General features: G+C 42.1%; 1 protein-coding gene across 1 annotated transcript in view; it reads left to right on the top strand.

The window, feature by feature from the left end:
- RAD51B (RAD51 paralog B) overlaps nucleotides 1–23,259 on the top strand; it is a 607,502-nt gene that overhangs the window by 438,639 nt on the left and 145,604 nt on the right. The window contains exon 8 of the mRNA XM_043921041.1: nucleotides 3,639–3,735. Coding sequence (XP_043776976.1) covers nucleotides 3,639–3,735 — 97 coding nt within the window. The remainder of the gene's footprint in view (nucleotides 1–3,638; nucleotides 3,736–23,259) is intronic.

Here is a 23,259-nt window from a genome sequence, read left to right as displayed (position 1 = left end):
ACCTTATACATTATATAGGGCTGCCTATTTCTCCCAGTAAGTAGATCATCTTCTCTGGCCTGAAGAGTAGACTTTAAGCTGAATTCCATTTCCTCCTGGCTTCAGATGTAAAGATGTAATCACAACCATAAAAAAACAAACAAACAAAAAAAAAAACCTAAAAACAAAATTTCTCCTTAGTTCAAGAATCTCACTCTAGCCTTTGGATTTGAAATTGATGGTAGTAGCAGGAAGAGGGAATGTTAGATGTTTTCAACAAGTCATATTTTTAGAGAAATGGCAAAAATAGCATGTACTTTCATTTAAATTTTTATTGCTTTTTTAACATATCACCAGCCAATATTTGTTCTTTGTCATCAGTGTACTATATGTTGTACAAAAGGGAATCAGGCATAGGTTTTCTATCTAAACAAGCCAGGTATAAAGTCAGCAAAAGATAACTAAAGACAATGATGGGAGTTAACGTTTAAGCATTTCCCGTTGGCCAGTCACTATCCTCAGGACTTTACATGCGTTATTCAGTTTAATCTTCAGAACTCTGTGAATTAAGGATTATACCCAGAGAAGTTGTGACACTTGCCCATCATCACACAGTAAGTGGTGGAATCCAGTATCTGAACTCAGATCTGTCTGACTCCAAATCCTCAACCTCATCATGTACACAACACTCTTGCAAATTCAATACCAAGTGTGAGAAGGCTTCATCTTTTCAGCGGAGCAAAGCAGCAGGAAAGCCCCTCTGAAGTGTCAGTATCAGAACTCATTTTCTGAAAGTAGATAGTGTGAAGACTCTGTTCATAACATGTAATAGTATCTGATAAGTTATTTTAGGAGTGTCGTTTTCATGACTCCAGATTGCCTCAGAGGACAACACATCTATAGGCTTCCGCCCAAGTCATGATTATTTGTAATTGATGCTGTTTGGAAAGGTTTCCATTCTATCATTTTGCTGATCACAGGCTTAGCAAATCACAGCAATTCAGAACGAACACCCTCCTGAGCTTGGTTGCTGTATATCCCTTCAGCAGTTTGGCTTTCAGACTCATAGTAAAAAGGGAGTGGATTATTATCAAAACCATGGAAGCGCTTGTTCTTTTGCCATTGGAAAGTGAAAATGTTTTCTTCTCTGTCTACTCTGTCATTGGAAGTGGCGGTGGGGGTGGGTATCTTTGGAGGCACATCTGTAGTTTGCTTTTAGGCTTGGCAAGGTATCATTTTTATTAGCTATGTATAATAAAAACATCATCTTAGTGCACGTTTCCATTGTAGGACCAGGGAAATAATGCAATTGAGAATAAGTGGTCTGAATTCCTTAGTAAATGTTTTACTTTTAACTTACTTAGTTTCTCAAGAAGACACACCAAGCCTTCATCTCTTTATTTTCCCCTGGGTACATAGTAGCATGCTCTGCAAGGTCAGTATTCAGTAACTTTTTTTCTTGTTACTGTATCACTAGTGTTTTAGTCATTTTCACCAAGCCATCTTTTAGAAGAATTCCCTAAAAAATAGAGCTTACATATTTAGTTCTCTAGAAGCTTCACTTTTTAAAAAAGACTATGACAGGCAAATACATTGTTTTCTTCATTAGTAGACAAATTATGTAGTACTCTCAGAACAATATCAGTTTGTTACTGGCCTTGCTTTAAATAATACTATCTTTTTCTTACTGAGATTTTTACATAATTCTTTGCAACTAAAGAAAGCTTAGGAAGGACTAAGATTGGCAGAAATGATCAGGTGCTGATCTTGATGTAGAAAATTGTGATTTCATGTTGTTATTAGATTTAATATCTGAAGCATGTGGCATATGCTTTATTAATAATTTATTAATCTATATAACACCCTTCTGAAGGAAATAGTAGCAACAACAATGGCTTACATTTACTGGATATTTATCATGTGCCAGACACTGTATTTAACACCTTGCATTGGTTACTGATTATCTCATTCAGTTCTCATAACGATTCTATAAGATAGGTGTTATTTTACCTATGAATAGATGAAGTTTGAAGATTTAAGTAACTTTCCCAAGGTTCACAGTGTCAGAATTTGAACCCAGTTCTATTGAACTCCAAAGCTCATACCCTATAAAATAAAGAGGAAAATGAGCATAATTTCTTACTCTTGCTCCTAAATATGAATATTGTTTCATAAGAGAGCAGGCTATTATTTGACCATTTCCAGATATTTTCATTGAAAGACTTATCATATGTGATTCTTACCCATCCAGATGAAAATGAGGAACACAAAAGAAGAGGAGGGAAAAGATTAGCAAGCACTCAGTGGAATTCTGCAATATCTGGCAGATACACTATTACGTGTTATAATTATTATGTTTTATACATATTATGGCAGGTACAATATCTGGCAGATATCTGCAGATCATCACTGCAGAGAAACTAGGGACTCAACACGAGCCTTGTTGACACACAAGGACCTTGGTCAGGCCGTCTTTGCTAACAGAGTACTTCATTTCTTTGCCTGACCCTGCCATCCTGCTGCCCTCTCCGCCCCCAATTAAGCTGCCATTGGCACAGGATTTATAACGTGTCATTGGTCCATTCAAGAGACAGCAACAGAGGTGCAGCTGAAAAGCTGGACAATTAAGAATGGAGACAATTTCCATTTCTACTCCAATCAGGATGGCAACAAAACCATAGCTGACCCTTGGGACAGACCAAGACAGTCTGGCCAGATGCATATTCCAGGCACCAAATGCCTAGTTTTTCAGAAGTTACATTTCCTCTGAGGGAACAAAATGGTTCACCAATGTGTCCATGATGGGAACACCCAAATCTGGGGAACTGATCGTGGCATTAGTTGTGCTGCAGTTTTCCAAGAAAGGATCTGTGTTTTGTTCTTTAGCTTTATAAACAATAGGGTAAATTTTATAAGTGAGGATTTTTAAGGAAAAGAATAATTTCTTGATAGAATCACATATTAAAACACTGTGTGGAAATAAACCATGTGAATTAAGTAATTTTAGAGATCTTTCTGGGAATTTTAAATGTTATGAACTTTATTTTGTATAGGTCGGGTTCTATTCATTGACATTTTAAGTATGTAGTGAGACTTCGAAATTCTTTTATTAAAATTCAACTTGTTTAAAAGAAGAAGAGTGCTAGTCCTTTAGAGATGAGTTTTATTCCAATTTCACAAATTTGGAAAGAAAATTCTGATTTTCGTGTTAACAAGGGAAGAAGCCCCAGGCGTTCAGAGGTTAAATCATTGCTTCTCTTCAGCACTGTGATATTGTATGTTGCGGATATAATCTTAAAAATGATAAAATGTGTCCATGTGCATTTTCATTCTCTAGTTGGCCTTGTGTTAATATTATTCAGCTGATATGACAATACCTCTCTGTCCCAATTTGCTCAGCATTTAGAAAGAATTGATAAATGGTTTAAGCTGAAAAAAAGTCAGTCTGTTTCCTGGGTTTTCTGTGATTTGAATGACCTGGAGACTTTGCCAGATATTCTGGCCTCAAGATAAAATTGATGAAAGTCAGAGCTGGGGTTTTCCTACCTGTGTACTTAGCCGTCTTCCCCTAAACCACAGTCTGTCTTTTGATAGCTCTAATAATTTATTTGGTCTTCTCTTTTCTCCTTTCCCTCCACCTTCTCCTTGTCTGTTCACAGGTTATCTTGACGAATCAGATTACAACCCATCTGAGCAGAGCCCTAGCTTCTCAGGCAGACCTGGTGTCTCCAGCTGATGATTTGTCCCTGTCTGAAGGTAAGGGATCTGTCCTAGAGGGGCTGAAACTTGACGCTGACATACAGCCCCGCCACTACTTCTCTGCCTCCCGTTGAGAACTGAGACACACAACTAATAGGTGCTGGCCAGTAAACCAAGCCGGAGCCTGGCGATGGAGTCTTGGCCACCTTTCCTGACATCTGTTTCCTTGTATTTGTAGAATCTCTTATTCTGTCTCTAGCTTGTTCTGTCTCTACAAGTGAACTTCCTTTTTCACTTGAGTGAAGCATCTTCACAGCCATCTTCACCACTGCCTAAGGCCTGTCGCTCCTCTGTAGTTTCTTTTGGGTCCTTAGTACAAGAGCTGGTAAACTGCTAAATGACTTTGTTTTTGAGACTGATGCTCCAATGTTGGCTTTACAGCAATGTAACCTGTTTTTAAACTGGGTACTTTGGGGCTATCTAAATGTATACACTAGTATCATGTACTAGAGATGTGGCATTCCCAAACAGCTTTACAGAAAGATTAAGAAAAACTCTCCATGTAGGTAAATCTGCAAATTTTCTCCACCCTCCCATGCTAGCAAAGGTCAGACTGGCTCTGGTTTACGTAGCTAGGGGAATTACACCACTGAGCCAGTGGGTGGTTTCTAGTTTTATTGAAAGTTCTTACTTGACATTTCTGAGTTCTGCTAGTTGCAGTCTGATTTCTTTTAGAGTAGAAGGCTGTGGGCCTGGGTGGGTGAACATAGCTGTTCCAGGCCCCTCTGCACTTTCCATTTTCTGAGAATTATTCATGATGGAATATATGGGACTTCTAGGGCTCCTAACTGCCCAGGTGGTTTTCCATGGATTGGCCTTGGTTTATGGTCCCTGCTTCTTAGTGGTGTTTTTCAGGGTGAAAATGAATTACTTCTAAAAAGCATAAAATGTTCTGTATACCCTATTTCCACACTCAGTGATGCCTTTCATTCTCCCATCACCTGGGCTAAAGAGCTGAATCACCTATCATCCTTCCCTCCATATACTCCTTTCATCATCAAGTCTACTTGATTCTTCTTTCCAAACATATCTTTCCCCTCTTATGAGTTATATTGTGAGCAATACACTGACTTACTAAAAACTCACAATTGGAGTATTTGAATAAATTCCATAATGGCCTTCCCAATTCCAGCCTCTACCACATACACCCACTTCCCCATTTCTGGCTTCCTTTTATTGTATCACTCTCCTACTCATGAATCTTGAAATTATTTTAGCCCATTTCCTGAGAATGGGCAAAAATCAACAAGCTGATTTTAAAATATTCAGGAATTTGTGGCTTGTTAGCTTGCAATCAACCAGGGTGGAAGTATTTACACCATGGAAATGAACACATACCAAAAATCAGGTTTTTTTCTTTCCTTTCATGTGGATCAGTTTCCCAAAAAAAAATATCCTAGGTTAAGTTGATGCTTCTTAATTCTTGGTGGTCTGTCCTTTCCTTCCTATTCAGCCTCCGGAAAGCTCCTCCAGCGAGTGCGCGCCCTTCTGCCTGCGCTCCCGACCCCTGCCTCTGTGCTCTGCACAGACAGCTTGCCCTTCTAGAACAGCATCCCCCTTTTCACCTCTACATCTTCTTTTCCTCCCAAATCCTCCCGCTCCCTCGAGGTTTATTTAAAGACCACCTCTTCCACAAAACCTCCTTTCCTGTTCCAGGCTGCCTTGGTCTCACTCTGTCTTCCTCCTCTGTGGTCCTTCTACCTGGTCAGCAAGAGAGATTTTTAAAAGATCTTTAAAAATAATTTAACTTTTCATGGTGTCCCTACCGAATTGGCAGATATTTTAAGGACACAGGCTTTCTTGGATTCTTTTTTTATCCATGCTGTGGATAAAAATCTTTGCTGAGTGACCAGCAAGGTTTTAGCCACAGCGTGTGTGTGTATGTGTGTGTGTGTGTGTGTGCATGCGCACGCGCATGCGTGTGTGTGCGCTCAATCGTGTCCAACTCTTTGTGAACCCATGGACTGAAGCCCACTAGGCCCCTCTGTCCATGGAATTTTCCAGGCAAGAATACTAGAGTGGGTTGCCATTTCCTTCTCCACGGGATCTTCCCGACCCAGGGATTGAACCCGCATCTCTTGTGTCTCCTGCATTGGCAGGTGTTTTCTTTACCATTGTACGACCTGGGAAAACCGTCTAGGCACAGAGGAAGCAGTAAATAAATGCTGAACCAATACCATAGTGAATGCTTTGTAACTGGTTAACCATGGGAATCACCTATGAATGTGATTAAAAATTGTTGTTATAATAATTACACACAGACACACATTTATTCAGTTCCTAGGAGGAGACTACAGGACAATATCTTGTTTCCTCATTTGAAAACCTGTAAGCAAGAGTACTTCTTTTTGTCCTGGCTTCCTGGTTTATCTTAAGCAAAGAGGAGGAGCAAAACAGATACAAAGGAAATTGCTTTGGGGCTCCAGTGTCACCGCTTTAAGAAAATGGTAAAGTCATGTTCAAGGCAAGGGGCAGTTACCAGCTCTTTCTTAGGCAACTTTTTCTTAATGTGAAACCCAAGGGAGAATGGAAGCAATTGATGTTTTTGGTCTTTTCCTGGCATCGCGAAGCAGACAAAGAGTCTATGGAATTTTTTTTTTTTTTCTGAAGTTCTTTACCAGTGAATGCAAAAGATAATAAATTTCTTAGAATATTTATACCTATTCAACTATATCACAGTGGTTACTAATGTTGCTGTGATTAAAATGTATAAATTGCTTTGTTGGTGTTGTAAGCATTCATTTGTATTGGCTTTGCCCTTGTGCTATTAGCTCCGTGAGCTTGAGCAGCTCTTTTAATCACTTTGGGCCTCAGTTTTTTTTTTCTGTTAAATGACAGATTGGATGAATATGAGATGGCTGAAGTCTTTTCTAGTTTTAACATTATTAGATTGCGATGTGGGTCTGAAGGTCAGGCGCTTTCACTCATTGACGGGGTTTTAAAATTCTGATTTACAGGGTGGGAAGAGTGACCTTGTCGTCCTAGATTAAGCATAATGGGGCGGATCTTTGGAAATCTCGGCACTGATACATCGGCATACCTCTAACAGCCTCCTGCCCTCCTGTCCTGCTGTAACTTTCCCTGTAAACATTTCTGGGTTTGTCTGTCCCTTGCTCTTGCTGCCTCTCTACCACGCAAACGTGTACAGAAGAAGTGTGCAAGCCGGTGAGAGTGAGGAGTACGCTGTCATGGGCTGAGTCCAGGGTTTACCCTGTCCTGTAATGGATTTCAGCTGCGGAGCAGAGGGTACAGCTTCAAACAGCACTCCCTTGAAAACAGTTGTAGGGTGAGAACAAGCAGCCGAGAGCAGCCAGTGAGAAAATGATCTGAGTTGACCCGAGAGAAGTACCCAGCAGGGGCTGATGTGCGGAGATGAAGTCCCTTCTGCTCTGACGCAGAGCCGGGAGTTTGAGTGACCTGGCCCAACTGAGAGATCTCTTCCACACCAGCGGATCCTGTACTATTAATATCTGCCAGCTGCAGGCCCAGAGCTTCACCCTGCTGAGATCAAAAGAGCTCCTATCTTAGCTGGAACAAGGTCGTCTGCACGGGGCTGTAAAAGGGAGCCCTGGCTGGCTGCAGGGACCTCGATGGGGGAGGAGAAGGCAGGAGATGGGAGGTGTTCTCTCACGCTCCTTTCATCTCGGCTGACCAGCTGTTGCCCTCCCAGTGTTTGTGAAGTTGAGAGTTCTTTGTTTTTGTGTTGCTGGGTTTTTTTTTTTTTTTCTCCTTATTAAATTTATGCTTGGATTATGTAGACCCACATTCACTGCTAGGGTCCATGGTCTGATTCCCTTCGAGGACTCATTCCCCAGGTAAATTATCCAGCTCCCAGGCAGGGGGAGCCAACGAAGGGAGAAGTGACCCCCAGAGAACTCTCCCGACATTGCTTCTGCTCATAAGCTGTGTGCACTGAGAAGGCATTAGAGGGCAAAGTGAATTTTCCCTATTTAGTTAAAATAACTCCTCACGTGTGTACATGTGCTTGTCAGTTTTCAGCCTGCCTTTCACAAATGTTCTTTCCTTCAAGTGGGTAAATGGACTGGTCAACGCTTATGCAACCTGACCAAAGTTATATTGTGAACCCAAGGGCAGAAATCAGGATTTTTGACTTTATGATCTACATTGTTCTTGACCAGGCACTGTGAGTCAAAGTATTTTCTTCTTCGGTATTTTTTTCTGCTGATGGAAACTCAAGCGTGTAGGTTATTACGAAGTTCAGTGTCTGGTTACTCACTAGGTTATTGTGACTGTTCTGTGGCCAAGGATATATTTCTTAGATGCCCTTAATGTTTCTTCCTAGAGGTCATTGAAGGTGCTAAGGATGATGGGATTTCAGTCACAGAGAACATCCCTTTTGCCTCTAGTGATCAGTGAAGAAAGGCTGTAACAGTCCAGCTGGCCTAAGATGCCATCCGTGTCCTATTCTGAAGTTACCTGGAATTTGAGCAGAAGGGCTTCCTGAGTCCCTGTCTATCCAGGCAGAGTTGGTAGGGGAGATTCATGTATGGTGACTGTGGACCCTGTGTAAGACTGAAGCTCTCTTCAACTCAGATCATTGGCTTTCCTTCCTTTGTTAATGTTTTGGGATAGCATTCACTCCAGTGTGGTGACATGTCCATTTCAGGAACCTAGGGTGGCATGTTAATATCCTCTTATCTTAATAATAGTTTTGGTAGATAATGGCCTTAAAAACTAAAAATTTAAAGTATCTGGCTGGGTCAAGGAAAGAACATAAGAGAAAAAGTATTATTTACTAGGACTAAGAATGATTTCTAGTTTTAGTATTGGAAGCCTTTCTATTCCAATTGAATTGATGGCTGATTTCATGTGCAAGAGAAAGAATTTTGGGATTCATATTCCCTAACAAACCATCCTGCAAAAAGCTGGAGTCCATTTGATAGATTATATGCAAGTGTGTGTCTTGTGTCTCTTTTAAAATAAATTCAACACGCGAGAACAGCTCGGAGTGGTTGGGACAAATCAGGGACTCGTGGTTGTGAAAGAGGCAGACTTCAAAGCATGGTATGAATTTTCAAGTTTTATTTCCACTCTTGCTTTCCAGCTGGATCTGCTCTGGATTTACTGCAGGATGTTTGAAAATGTGGCTCCCTGCTAATCTCAGACAGTTGCTATGATCAATGGTTTCTTTCATTTCCGATAAAAAACACTGGTGTTTCTGCTTAAATTGTGTGTACTTTCAGCTTTATTATTATAGTAGTAATTTATTGTCCAGCATTACCCAAATTTGTAATCCATTAACCACAAACTTTGGGGTGGATTGGTCAAGTTAGCAGGACTCTGTCCACGCTTTGGCTCCAAGGCTCTGCACAGTCCAACCCCAAACTCATTGTTCATTTAGATAGGACCCTGGGCAAAATGAGTGTGGGTTGAAGCAGCTTTAAAAATCCACCTCTCAGGGTCATGGTGCAGGTTGGTTATAATTAGCACTTTGAAAATATGAAGTGTCACCATGTGACTGCAAGGTTAATATTAACAAGGATGATCAACATGTGAACATTAGCATTTCCATAGTATTTTAAAATGTCTCAATGTGATGAATCATTTGATCTGTCCCAAGCAAGTGAAGCATGAAGGCGAGAAGGGTGTTGCCCAAAGGCCCCGCAGCAAGTGAGAGGTGAAGGTGCCAGAACCAAAGTCGGAGCTCCGCTCCTGAGATCCTAGGTTTGCACACTTACGCCTCTTAGGAGAAAGTTTGGGGCAAAAATGTATGTGTCCTAGTGACCTTTCAATTTTTTATTCCAAAGCCACAGACGTGGATCAACACACACAACTTCACATGCTTTTGGTTAAAAGGGGACACACACCTACCTGTGCCATGCTTCCCCTAGTAGTCAAACATCCAGGGTCCTTAGCTGGGTATATACCACTTCTAGTAATGATTCAGGTGCTATGAAAGGTCTAATTTATAGAGAAAACTTAGAAGGTTGAAATACTGCCCAAACCCTGTAGTATTTAACTAAAAGGAAACCTAAATGTTATGTGAGGTGGGGGCTGCCAGAGTTGAGAGGGGACTGGGTACAGCCTACAAACATCTGAAAAGCTGTCGGTCTCACAAGGGAGAGGAACTTGTTGAGGATTTTCAGCAGCGAGGCCGGGGTCAATACAACCATAGCTGAGGGATCAAATGGAGAAAGGAACAGTGAAGTCAACCCCCAGGAAGCACTTCTTGATCAGGAGCTCTGCTTTGCTAGAAAGTTTGCCAGAGAGACGTGTTTGAGGCAGGAGGTATGTTAAGATCAAGTGAGGTGAGAGCTGAAAGTTTTCTTAGGGAAGAAGTCTTTGAGGTGGTTCATGGGAGAGCAGTGTTAAATGTTGTGAAAGTCTTTTCCCCTCACCCTCAGACCTCTTCACTATTTAGGATTTATGGGCTCATTTCCCAGATCTACACATGTTCCTTCAGTGTCATGAAGGCAGAAGGGACAAGAACACCAAAGCCAGTTTTGCCAGTTGCTTCAACTACAGACATAGAGGAGCCAAAGACCCAGAGAATGGGATGTCAAGAGGAGGTGTGATCCCGGAGGGCTACAGATTAGAAGGATTCTCTGAGAAGAGATCCTCATTTACCATCACTGAAAAGAGTTCTATACCAAAGATGAAATGTGTCTAGGTCAGCAATCTTAAGAAAAGTATGGTTGGTTTCTAGGAGTGATGCCGGGGGGATAACTTAGTTTGTGTTGTTATGTGGCATGAAAAACATTTAGAATGCATTGGTGGTGTTTATAGCATTTGGGAAGGATTGTAACAAGGTCTGGTAAGGTGGTCTGGCCCTAGAATAGACAGTCCAGCTCAGCTGTGCCCTAGGTTTGAATCTCTCTGATGGCTTTGCTTTTCTTCCTTTTTCTGATAAGCTAGTCGATAAATACCAGTTGGATTAAACAGTATTTCATTCAGTCAGACTGACTTTTCCTGGGCATTAGCTGCATTCCTGCATATATTAGCATAGTTTTAGAGCCTTGGTCCCTCCAAAAATTTTTTAAAAAACACCTTTTTGGCTAGGTGAGGAGACCTTTCAGTGCCTTCCAACCTTATGATTTCATGAGTGTGGAGCCCCTACTTTATGCACTGTATTTACTATATTCATGTTACAATCCAGAAATGAGCAAGATATGGTCCCTGTCCTCAAGATATTTATGGTGCAGTTTGAGAGTCATTCTAAAGAACAGTATTTGGGTAGAATGTGTGCAGTGCTTTAGACAAGTAGGGTATGAAAGAAAGTCTCCAGGATTTAGGAAGAAAGGAACATCTCTCTCAGTAGAGGGAGAGCTGAAGGGTCCAGGGAAGAAGGTGGAAGAGACAGGCCTCGAAGGATGGATAGGATTTCAAGAGGCACAGAAAAGATCAAGAAAAACTGAGAACTAAGGCATTAAGTTCAAAATAGGCCTTGTCTGCCCTTTTTTCTACCAGTCTGCCCTTCTCCAAACCTGTTCTAGCTGTGTAGCCCACTTCCTTGTTCCTTAGACTCTGGGCTTTCTGTCTCTGGCCTTTTGCACTTGCTGTTCCCATTGACTGGGGCACTGGTCCAGACCTTCACTTTGCCTGTTGCCTCACTACCTTCAGTCTCACTCAAGTGTCATCTTCCCAGAGAGGTCTTCCTGCATCTCTGTCTTAGATGAAACCACTACCCCCATCCCAACCTTCTCTAATCCCCTAAGCCTGCTTTATTTTCTTCATTGCCCTTATCACTACCTGACCTTATAAGTTTATTTGTTTATGGGTTTATGGGCTGCCTTCTTGCTTTTGTACAATATTCTCAAGGGCAGGGACTTTGTCTTGATCACTCCTGTATCCCCTAGCTCCTGGAGGGTACTCAGTAAATACAGGATCTCTGTTGTAGGGAAATGTAGCATATGTTGGGAAGGGGGCATTTGCCTGGGGTTTTAGGGTAAACATAGGAGGTCATGTGCAATGAATTTGGAAGTAGATTGGGGCCAGACTTCAAATGCCAGACTGAATTAAGGTTTTATGACAAAATGATCATAATATGTACTCTGTGGATTCTCTAGATGAGATGTGTTAGATGGCTTAGGGATGGGGAGATTGGAAGTAAGGAAACAATGAACTCATCAAATATTTAGGGAAATGGGACACCCATTATGCTTCAGGAGCTGTACTTAGTGTAAGGTTACAGAGATGAAAGAATGATGTTTCTAGATAGAGGACAGATCATTACCAAAGCTATGATGGCAAGAGCATGGTCATCTGAAGAAGATAAGAATCATCCCTTATGACTGGGAGTGCAGGGGGCACATAGAAGAAGGCAAGGGATGAGACAGTGCAGATCATGGACATCTGGCATGCCATGATGGGGAGTTTCCTGAGGCCTCTGTGAGAAGAATGAGAGGATGATCCATTGGCAACATGTCATTTCCTTGATCAATATGATTGATGAGACTTATTTGACTGGTGGGGAATGTTTCTCCATCCTCTTTGGTAGTTTCTTGTGTATCCCTTCCCTAGCCATGAGATCAAAGGTGGATGATCCCCGGATAGAATAGGACTGTTCTTCAGTCAAGGATAAGAAGCGGTGTTTCCCCAACAGAACCCTTATTCCAGTGGGTCTCAAACTTTAGTGTGCGTTAAAATCATGCTGAAAGGGTTATTAATACACACACCACTGAGCTCCCACTCTCAGAGTTTCAGCCAGTCTTGGGAGGGGCCAGAGAAATTGTAATTCTAGCAAATTTTCAGGAGTTGTTAATACTGCTGTTCTAAGAACCTCACTCATGGAGAAGGCAATGGCACCCACTCCAGGACTCTTGCCTGGAGAATCCCCGGGACAGGGGAGCCTGGTGGGCTGCAGTCCATGGGGTCGCTAGGAGTCGGACACGACTGAGTGACTTCACTTTCACTTTTCACTTTCATCCATTGGAGAAAGAAATGGCAACCCACTCCAGTGTTCTTGACTTGAGAATCCCAGGGACAGGGGAGCCTGGTGGGCTGCCGTCTATGGGGTCACACAGAGTCGGACACGACTGAACCGACTTAGCAGCAGCAGGAACCTCACTTTGTTGTTGTTGTTGTTGTTGTTTTTCAGCCGCTCAGTCATGTCTGGCTCTTCATGACCCCATGGACTGCAGCTCCCCAAGCTTCCTGGCCCTTCACTATCTCCTAGAGTTTGCTCAAACTCATATCCATTGAGTCTGTGATGCTATTCAACCATTTCATCCTCTATCGTCCCCTTCTCTTCCCGCCTTCTATCTTTCCCAGCATCAGGGTCTTTTCCAGTGAGTCTGCTATTTGCATCAGGTGGCCAAAGGATTGGAGATTCAGCTTCAGCATCAGTCCTTCCAATGAATATTCAGGTTGCTTTCCTTTAGGATTGACTGGTTTTATCTCCTTGCAGTCCAAGGGACTTTCAAGAGTCTCCTCTAGCACCACAGTTCAAAAGCATCAATTCTTCAGCATTCAGCCTTCTTTATGGTCCAGCTCTCACATCCATACATGACTACTGGATAAACCATAGCTTTGACTATATGGACCTTTATCGGCAAAGTGATTTCTGTGCTTTGTAGGTTTCTTTCCAAGGAGCAAGTGTCTTTTAGTTTCATGCCTACAGTCACTGTCTGCAGTGATTTTGGAGCCCAGGGGAAAAAAAAAATCTCTTTGCCATGAAGTGATGGGAACTTTGAGAAACACTCTTTATGCATTGAGTCTTTTATCCATGTTAGGCACAGAAATACCAAGGTAAAAGCATCTCTATCTGAGCTGTCAAGGAGACAATACCCTAAGAGAGGAGACAGGCATGTAGAGGGTGTATCATCAGACTAGTGGCAACCACATGCCTTCACTGGATCATCAGTGGAGTTTTCTTCAGGCTTTGCCTCACGTCTGGGAGACAGTATTTACTAGAGTGTTTCAGGGCTCTTTTGGTAGCAAGAAACAGAAAGCTACTCAAGTTTGCTTAAAAAAAAGCTTCAGGTCTACTAATAACTGTCACTACCATTTATGGACCATGTTTTTGTGTGCCTGGCATTGTACATCCATGATCACATTTAACCTGACAACAACCCTCTGAGGCAGATGGTAATCATTATCCATTTTCTAGATGGAGGAACTGACTCCTCGAAAAGTGACACCATTGCTGGCAGAGCCAGGATTCCGACTCAGAGAGTCTGGCTTTAGGACTTAAATTTTCATCCACTAAGTTCTTCTGTAAGGATGTGTTGGCATTCTCATGGCTATGTGCAAATAGAAAGCAAAGTACAGTCAGATTTCTTGGAAATTGGAAAGGTTGAAACTTGGGACACTGTCTTCATTTTTCTCCTATCTGTCTCATCTTTCCATGGCACTGACCTTGGACCAGATGAGTTGATAAGCCCAATTTACCTTTTCACGCCTGTTAATTCTGTGGCTGGGCTATCAGCCATGGCCAAAAAATCATATGGTAAAGAACTCAACCAGTACACCCATCCTTTCTGCTGGGTCCATGGATAAGGGGCATTTTCCTCTTATAAGGGGTTATGTGTGAAGGGCAGATTCCTTTAGAAGGAAGTACCTATGGAGTCCCCAACCACAGCATGTAGTTCAACAACTTTGTCCAACTGAGCCAATATTTTTATTAAGTTTGCTTGTAAACACGGAAGTCTGTGTACCTTTGTCAATGGCCTTCAGTCATATTCATTCTCAAAATCATCTTCTTTTAGATCAGAGTTTTAGTATTATTTCCCTATTGCTAGTTGATGTGTAAAAGCCAACATACTTTTTCTTTTTAAACATTCGAAAACATTTTATTTCTAATTCCAGATCTGGCTCCTTTTTTATCTAATTTTCTTTATGCCCACTGTCAGCCCTAGACTACCTCTTCAGGGTAAATAGACATCTCTTCTGTTTATTCAGAATTCACTACCTCCTCTAAACAGTTATTATCTGAGGAGATATGAGGCCTAAGCTTACCTGTGTATAAGTCATTTCCTCTTCAGGGACATACGCCAGGTACATTAGCACAGACTGTTTAGCCTGTGGCCAGCCATCATTTACCCCTACTTAAGACAAGACAAGGCAGAGAAGTCAAGATGGCAGCTGGCGGACTGAAATGTGTGCAGGGAGTATTCTATATTTGTCAGTTACATCCTCTCCATCATTTACAGTATGCTGGAGCAAAATTACTTCTTCCTTTAAGAGAGGGTCTGAAGGATGAAATTAAATTTGTGTGTGTGTGTGTTGGAGAGGGTTTCTTATGTTTTAATAGAAGACATGGAAGCCTTTTTAGGTTCTGATGTTTATTTTTCTCCACTATCTTTCTATCTAATAGGCCCATAAAAGCGGCTCAGAGAATCTAAGTTTCTCAGGAGTATTCCTTTCAGCTATAGAGGATGGATGACACCCTAGTGAGTGAAGCAGTAAGGAGACAAACTTTTTTGCTTTTAAATGTAATGTAAGGGAGGAGGGATAAATTAGGGATTTGTGATTTAACATGACCATACAACTATGTATAAAATATATAGCCAGCAAGGCCTTACGGTATAACACAGGGATCTATACTCAGTATTTTGTAATAACCTCTAAAGGAAAAGAATCTGAAAAAACAGATATATATGTATATGTAACTGAATCACTTTGCTGTACACCTGAAAATAACATAACATTGTAAAATGTGTAGATAAATGAGGCTGGAAAAGCACTAAAATAAATTGCTTCTGTGTTGCGTGACAAGGGGGACATGCCTCTAAGAGAGATGTAGACCAGAGATAGAATAGATGATTGAAATCTCTAAAGGTAGAACCCATGAAACCAACATCAGTGAATAAGTAGCTGGCAGAGCCCAAAGTCAGGCTCTTCCAGCCAGGAAGAACCTCCTTACTCCTTCAGAGACCCAACTAGAACTAAGGAAAATAGCTTGCCCTTTGACATGATAGCCCCAAATTAAGGTAAATCAGCAAAAGAACCCTGTCATAGGGTCATTAGAATGTAAGCTCCCTAAGGAGAAGTCTTCTTATCTCTTTCGTTCACTACTGAATCTCCAGAGCCAGGAAGGGTGCGTGGTCTTTATAGTTACTCTATAAATACTTGATGAATGAATGAGACACCTACAGCTACAAGAGGGACAATCAAAGAATGATTTAAAGTTTTAGACCAGTACTCACCTGAAAGAAGCATGAGACTGCCACTGTGATCGCTGAGATATCATGAATGCTCTAAAATTCCTACCAAGTACAGTCAGCTTGAACTATGTGCCTGCACTGACTGTATTAATGAATAACAGTAGGCAGCATAGGGAAAATGTCAGAGAGGAAAGGGGCCCAACAGTTCTGCTTTGGAAAAAGGAATCTCCCATATTCACACAAGAGTTGTGAGCGAAGTGGTTTAGTCTGATTTACAGTAAGGGTGTTTACCAGGACTCTCTACTGGGTCCTGAGCTAGACAGACAGCTTAGGGATACAGAGACAGAAGCTAAGGCCCAGCTCTTTGGAAAGCTCACAGTCAGGTTGTTGGGGAATCATGATGCACATGTATACAAAGTGTGCTGTGGTGGTTCTTGGATCAGAGTTTTCCTGGGGAAGCACATGGGAGTCCCAATTTGGGGGTGGGAGTGCTATCTGAAGGTTCTTCACGAGAAGACACTTGAGCTGGATTGTGAAGGATCAGTAGCTGTTACCAAAAGGAGGAAGAGAAGGGGAAGGTGACCTTGGACAAGAGAAAAGCCCGAGTAATGGGACAAGAGGCAGGGTTCCATGGGAGACCTGTGGGCCATCCATTATGGCTGGCATGGAAGGGAGCGGTGACAGATTGTCTGCCCCCTGAAACCTCCCTGCAAATGGACGTTAGAGAAACAGTGTGTTTTAACAGTAGATAAAGCACCACATTTGGAATTAGGAGACTTGTGTTCAAGGGTCAGCCCTACCACAAAGCCTCTGTGTTATGTCGAGCAAGTCACTTAACTTCTCAAAATTGAGCTTTGGTCTAGTCAACTTTTCATTCATTCAAAACAGAACATGTATAATAAGAAATGCTTCCTGGAGGTTCAAGGGTTAAAAAGAACAGCATCAGGCTTGGTCTCTGCCCTCTAGAACATAAAGGCTAGTTCTAATTTTTTGGCAGCTTTATCTGGTCGGAACCCTAGAATTCCTACCTACTGTAATGAGCTAACCTTACATCGAAACTGGCTGTATGTGTTGTACTACCATAGATAGGACAGGAAAAGATAAGAATATAAGGAAAGGCCGGAATATGAGGCCCACACACATGAAACAGCTAAAGTCACACTACAGCCCAGCAGCTAGTGAATTACCAGGTTGAGGGAGACACATCTTTTATGTCAGAAACACTCAAGGAAAGGCGAAACCATCATGATCTTGTGGCATAATCTTGTGGTGGCTTGGGCCACCATCTTGAGATATCAGGGCATAAAGATGGACTCCCTGATCAATCTTCCCTGAATCACAGTATAGGTAGGTCCCTGGATATCAGCCAATAGCCAATCTCCATCATGGGCTTAGACCCACTCACAAAGTGGCAGGCAGTAAATCAGTCCCACACTTTCTGAGAGCTTGCCAGGCTGGCCAGGGGAGCTTAGCACCTGTTGTGGGTGGCTGTTTTTCTGGGCCAACTGTTTAATGAGCCCCGAATCAGGCAAACTGCACTTGATTCCTGTGTGCTCTCCAGACACAAACAATGACGCTCATCCAGCTGGAATGGTCCTGTTAGCGAGCCTGGCTTCCCTGTGTCAATCATCTGGTTTTCCCTCCCTCTTGAGGGAGATTTTGGAGAACCTGTTGGGGTGACTTTGAGAAAGTTGTTAACCCCTTAAAGTTAAGCTCTTCATCACCAAAAATGTTCAGAAACTGTCTGTAGCCAATGCCTTACCAGGTAGTTTTAAAGTTATCAAAATCACAACTTAGTTCATCGTACCCTCTACTCAGGGTTGGCTGAGAGAAGTAGGAGGTTACAGTTCATGGATCCTTTTCTGGTTTTGTAACCAACCTACAGTCTCAAGTTGAGGTAATCACCTTGCCCTTCTTAGTTTATTCATCTGTGACCTGGGGTAAAGCTGCCCATGCCTCATCTGGTTGCGTTTCAAATTTTGTGAGAAATTTCTTTGCTTCATGAGAATGCACAGATCAGCTGAGACTAGCATGATTGATTCCAGACACAAATTAGAACAAGCCTGAGCTGAATAGCTCTCCTGAGCTGAATAGCTCTCCCAGGAGAAGTCATCGAAAATTGGTTTGTGTGGCCTAGTATGGCCTTTGACCAACTGGCTTTGGGAACCGGGACAGGCATGGAGGAACTCTGACCTTGATCTGTTGCCTGCCCTACTGATAAATATTCTTGCCATTAAGTGTATCTGGAGTTTGTGGGAAGTGTGTATTGGGGAAATCTTTAAAAACAAGCAAGTCAGTAATGCTATATCTCTTTGGGAGGATGTACTTGCATGTCCTTAATGACCCAAATAAGATTTCAGTGGGAAGAGTCTGGTGGCGAGAGAGCAAGAGAGTGTGTGTTGATCACTGGAGGACATATTATGGTGTGCCAGGTGATGGATTTCCCCATCAGGAAAGGAATCTAGAAAGGCAAGGAGACTCATGAGAAAGGAGGTGACTTCTGTTGACAGGTCACTGTTGTTCAGACTCTGTGAGATGAGAAAGGAAATCCAGAAACCTACGTGACAGCTTCTCTTGGACTGGACAAAAATATTGATTTTTTTTTCTAGCTGGAATTTGCCAGGGTCAGTTCACGTCTGGGTTTTCAGCACTTAATACAGGGCCCTTTTGTCTCAGAGGCGGCTGGACTGGTTTTTCCTCCAGGCAGGTGCACAGAGAGCGTTTATTGTAGCCTGAAATGCAAACACCAAGCCCCTAGGCCCTGATCCCCACACTCTCTGGCGTGGCTCAAGGAAGTACAGTGAACAATGTCTCTTGCAACAGGCAAGCACTGTAAATGCCACTCCTGAATGAAATATTTCTTTAAACGTTGTATCTGTAACTCGATCGTCTCTTAAAACTTAATTATATGTCAGGGAAAAGGAAGCCATTGGCTCCTCTAGCCGTCCAGGTTGAACATGGGTGCACAATGGAGCATATCCGATTCACGGCCTGGCTTAGGTAATCAGATTAATATCTCTTGAATTGAATTTACCCTTTTGATACGGAGTCTTTCAGCTGCCTTGTTTCACATCTCCAATTCTGACAAAGCTGTGCGGCCTTTGAGTAATTCCCCTGAAATCTATATGCGGGAAGCCTGTGCTCTTTCGAACACTTTTTGGGACTTGTACCAATTAAATCTGTTTCTGGCACACGTTTAATGGCATACTTTCCCCTGAGTCAACAACCGCTCCAAAATCTGAGGTCATTTGTTTAATTTAAAAGCAAAGGTTATGAAACATCCATTTCAGGCTTCGCCAGCCAAGCCCCTGTGGCTTTGAAAGGGGTGATGAGACAGGGGAAAGGCTAATAAACTGGATTTCTTACACACGAAATAAATTCATTACCATGTTTCTGTGAAATCAGTATCAACCAGGTTTGTCCACACCCTCCCTGCCTACCTGGCCGCCCCTTTCTCTTCAAACACACACATCCTCTTCTTCTGGGACTCTCATGCTCAAGACTGAAGTTCACCCTCTTGCTGTTGTTCTTGCAAAACAAACATCTGGACTGGATTTTTGTCAGCTGGAGTTGAGAGAGAAATGTAAATGATGCAGTGATTTTTTTTTTCATGCTTATTAAATTTATTTATAGCCAGTCTGAAGCCAGGAAACATGTTTTTAAATGGCTAGAGCCCTTGATTGGAGGTGCTCGAGGAACAGACAGTGGATGGTATTTTTCCCCCTGCCATTTTCTAAATAACACAAGGGTAGAATTACATAATTCCACCATTTGGGTGGGTTTTTTCTTTTTTTTTTTTCCCTTGAAGGAACCTTCATGAAGACATGTTGTACATCAGAATTCTTCCCTTGTATTAGCCTATCCAATGTGCCCTTCTTTCTGTCTGTCAGAGAAAAGAGAATGTACCTGGCAGGGTGTTTCTGAATAATTATAATCTTGGAGAGTGAGTTTCTGGTTATTTGAGATGTGAAGCAGGGGCACAGGTATTTTCTTTTGCCAGAAGAACACAGCTTGGATCCTATTTCTACCTTCTCCACTCACCAACATCTAAAATCTTAAAAGCTGCCATAGCCTAAAGACTCTCAATCATTTTCTCGTTATTTAAGATAATAAAAGGCTCCACGAGGGAGCTTACTAAAATAATTTATAAAATACTTTGCCTTCCAAGGCATTGTATCATTATTTAAGAAAAAAAACCTTCTAGGGGAAGCTGAGTCAGATGATGATTTTTTTTGAGGTCCCTTCCTGTTCTGTGATTGGAGATGATTCTTTGATTTCCTTTCACTGTCATAAAGGAAAAAAAGTGGCGGGGGGCGGGGGCTGTTTGAGAATGAGGTTTGCTACCCACAGGCATTTTCTTCTCCAGAGAAAAGGCTGATCTGCTTCCTGCCACCCAAGTAAGTCATCCTCAGCCTGAACAATGGAGCTTAATGTTCTCCATCTTGCTAAGGGTTAGTCTCTGTTGTTATGAAAGTGAATTGAAACCAAATGCACTTTCTATTGGAAAAGCTGCCATTGATCTCAGCTCATAGACATTATTGAAAGGGAAGGTGCTTATAAAACAGAGCGGAAAAGCCCTCACTGTTATATCCCGACACCACTTACTTCACGGCAAGGCCTATGCACATATCTTTGATGCCACATCACTCTATTTTATGATGTTCCTGTGCCACTTGAAGATTGGTGTTCCACATTGAGTTCATAGGAACGTTAACAGGTTATTTAGTGAATTGTCTGGCTAATGGACTGGGAAAGCTATTCTTACAGCAAGACCCTTCATTAACCAAGAGGGCATAAGATAGTTCACATTCTCCACCAAGAAAGGCAGCTCTATTTCATCTGCCTAAATGGGGAGGCTTTGGAGACAGGGCAGCCTCATCAAATGTGGTGTCTGCTGCCCACTTTCCAGTTATTAAAGTAGAAGCCAAGTCATTGGCACTGGTCCTGGCAGTGAAATGAGCCACAGAGAGGGCACCACTCATCACCAGCATCACGACTCGAGCCTCTGGAGCAGAGAATGGCAGGCCCAAGGGTAAAGAACATTTATTTTTCCATAAAGGAGAATCACAGAGAAGTAGAGAGGCAAGGGCAGAAGATGAATACAGCTGGACATTAAGCAACAGTGCATCTTCCAAGATCATAAAGCCAAATGGTTCCTGCTAGATTTAACTTTTATTATGTTTGGAGATGAAAATCAGAGGGTGGATAAAGGTGCTTGGAGATTTGCTGCTCTAGGCCACTCGTGTGAGGGGCGTGAAGTTCTTGGTCTGCCCTTGGAACATTCCACAGTACTTTCCTAACAACAACAACAATATTAATAAAGATAGTAATCGCTTTTATTAAATCCTGCTAAAGAAACATCTTTCAGTGCAGTGTTGTTTGCTATAAAACTTTCCAGCTAATGGCAGGGTCAGGATCTCTGCTGGAGCTGTGGTAAGGGACTGGACACAGAACCACTGGTATTGGACGCTAGCCGAGTTAGTTCCTCTGACCAAGAGTAATGGATGATTATGGTAAATGGTTATTCTATCTGTGATGCTTAGAGAATTTCAATAGAATGTGATAGTATTATGTAAGGGATATTTTTAGACTTATCAGGAAGATGTATGTCAATCAACTGGACTGGCTATCATAGGGAAACCTAATTTGATGAATATGTAAGATGTTTTGTAAGGTGTTATTTGATTCTGCTATATTTTATGTTAGTTTGGAGTCATTGTCAGGCATGGACAGTCTTTCATTTATATTCCTGTTTTCTATAATTCAGTACCATATACGTAAATTAATTTTGAGTCAGTAAAATCTTATGAGGATATCCACATCACTCCTGCATAAAATCCATCCTCCTCTGGAATCTTCCATTGAGTAGCAGTAAGATCAGATACCCTGTTCACTCTAGGATGGAAAGGATCACATCAAAACTTTGTTGGCTATTTCCCCCTCAGGCACCCAGACCTGATTTCCTTTTATCACTCTATGAATTTTTAAACGTTCTACTTTTTTCATCCTCTGTGTTTGTGCTTTTTATGAAGCCACAAAGCCTGAAAAACTGCATGACAGATATGATCACAACATTACTTGGGAGAAGGCCACGCTGTTGTTTAGGCTGTTGTAGGTCTGAGAGCTGAGGTGGGACCAGTCAGGCTGAACGTGAGAGGGAAGAGAACAGTCTGTTGAAAGAGCAAATCACCTTTTTCTCTAAAGGAAAGCTAGTTTTTTTGGTTTTGTTTGTTTTTAAAATAATTTTTATTGGAGTATAGTTGCTTTATAATGCTATGTTAGTTTCTACTGTACAGCAAAGTGAATCAGCCTTACATAGACATATATACCCTCCCTTTTGGACTTCCTTCCTATTTAAGTCACAAAAATAAAGTCCACAGAGTGGAGAGCATCCTTGCTTGTTTGAACCAGGTTCCACCCTGTCCTCTGCCTTTTTCTATTTAATTCCACTGTGAGCCACGTCACTTCCTCTCTCAGAGGCTTTCCCAGGGCACTGCAGTCATGGCGCAGCCTCCCCTGTGGAGATGTTTTCAGTCACGTTGTCCTCTCAGCAGGGAGCTCGGTCTCTCATCAGGCGATACTTTGGAGATGAACCTCTTCAGAGAGTAGCCTTTCTTCCCTTGCCTTTTAACTCTTTATTTCCCATTTTTCCAATCCTGTATACCTCATCTCAGTATAGATGAAACTCAGTCTCCCCAGAAAGTTTCTGTGAGTGACCAGAGTAGACTGCTGTTGCCGTGTCAACTTTGTTCATCGCAGCCCAGCAAGTAATCTAGGAGAAGTGGACTTGGATCCAAATCAGGAAAGATGGCACCATTACAATGGAGGAGCATATGAGGGTGATGAACATCATCCTTGGGGCGATGTTCGGTGTCAGAGCTCTTAAATGGGACCAGTGAGTAACCCTCACTGCTGGCATTTTACTTGCGGTAGTGATTGAGTAAAGGATTGCAATCATAGTATGCACACTACTTGCTATTGTTTTGTTTTAATATTCAACTCTGGGAGCGTGTTAAAAGTTAAATGAACCCTGTGTGGCAAGGTGGTGATTTACTAGGGTAGTTAGAGGAGGATTCATGGAGAAGGTGATATTGGAGGAAAGACCTGGAGGTAAGCCATGGGGCCATCTAGGGAAAGAATGAGCCAGGCAGAGGGCATGGCGTATGCAAAGGCCCTGAGGCAGTGTTGTGCTTTGCATGTTGGAGGAATAGCAAGGAGCCCTGTTCAAGAAAGAAATACAACAAAATCAATTTTAACAGACTACCCATAGGCAGTTTTTTCTGAAGAGAAAGTAATGGCAAAATAGAAAAATGAGACTTAATGAGTAGGCCATTTGAGAAGCAAGCAGTGATTATTTTCTTTTATTTTTTTGCCAGCAAAATGGGTTTATTTGGAAGCAGCAAAAAGGGCAATGACTATTTTAAAGTTGGGGGGGGGCAGTGTCTAACATATGTGT

The sequence above is a fragment of the Cervus elaphus genome, chromosome 12 (genome assembly GCF_910594005.1).
Source record: "Cervus elaphus chromosome 12, mCerEla1.1, whole genome shotgun sequence".
NCBI lineage: Eukaryota > Metazoa > Chordata > Mammalia > Artiodactyla > Cervidae > Cervus > Cervus elaphus.
The sequence above is the reverse complement of the archived record's forward strand: the minus strand, read 5'-3'. Positions and strand labels throughout refer to the sequence as shown.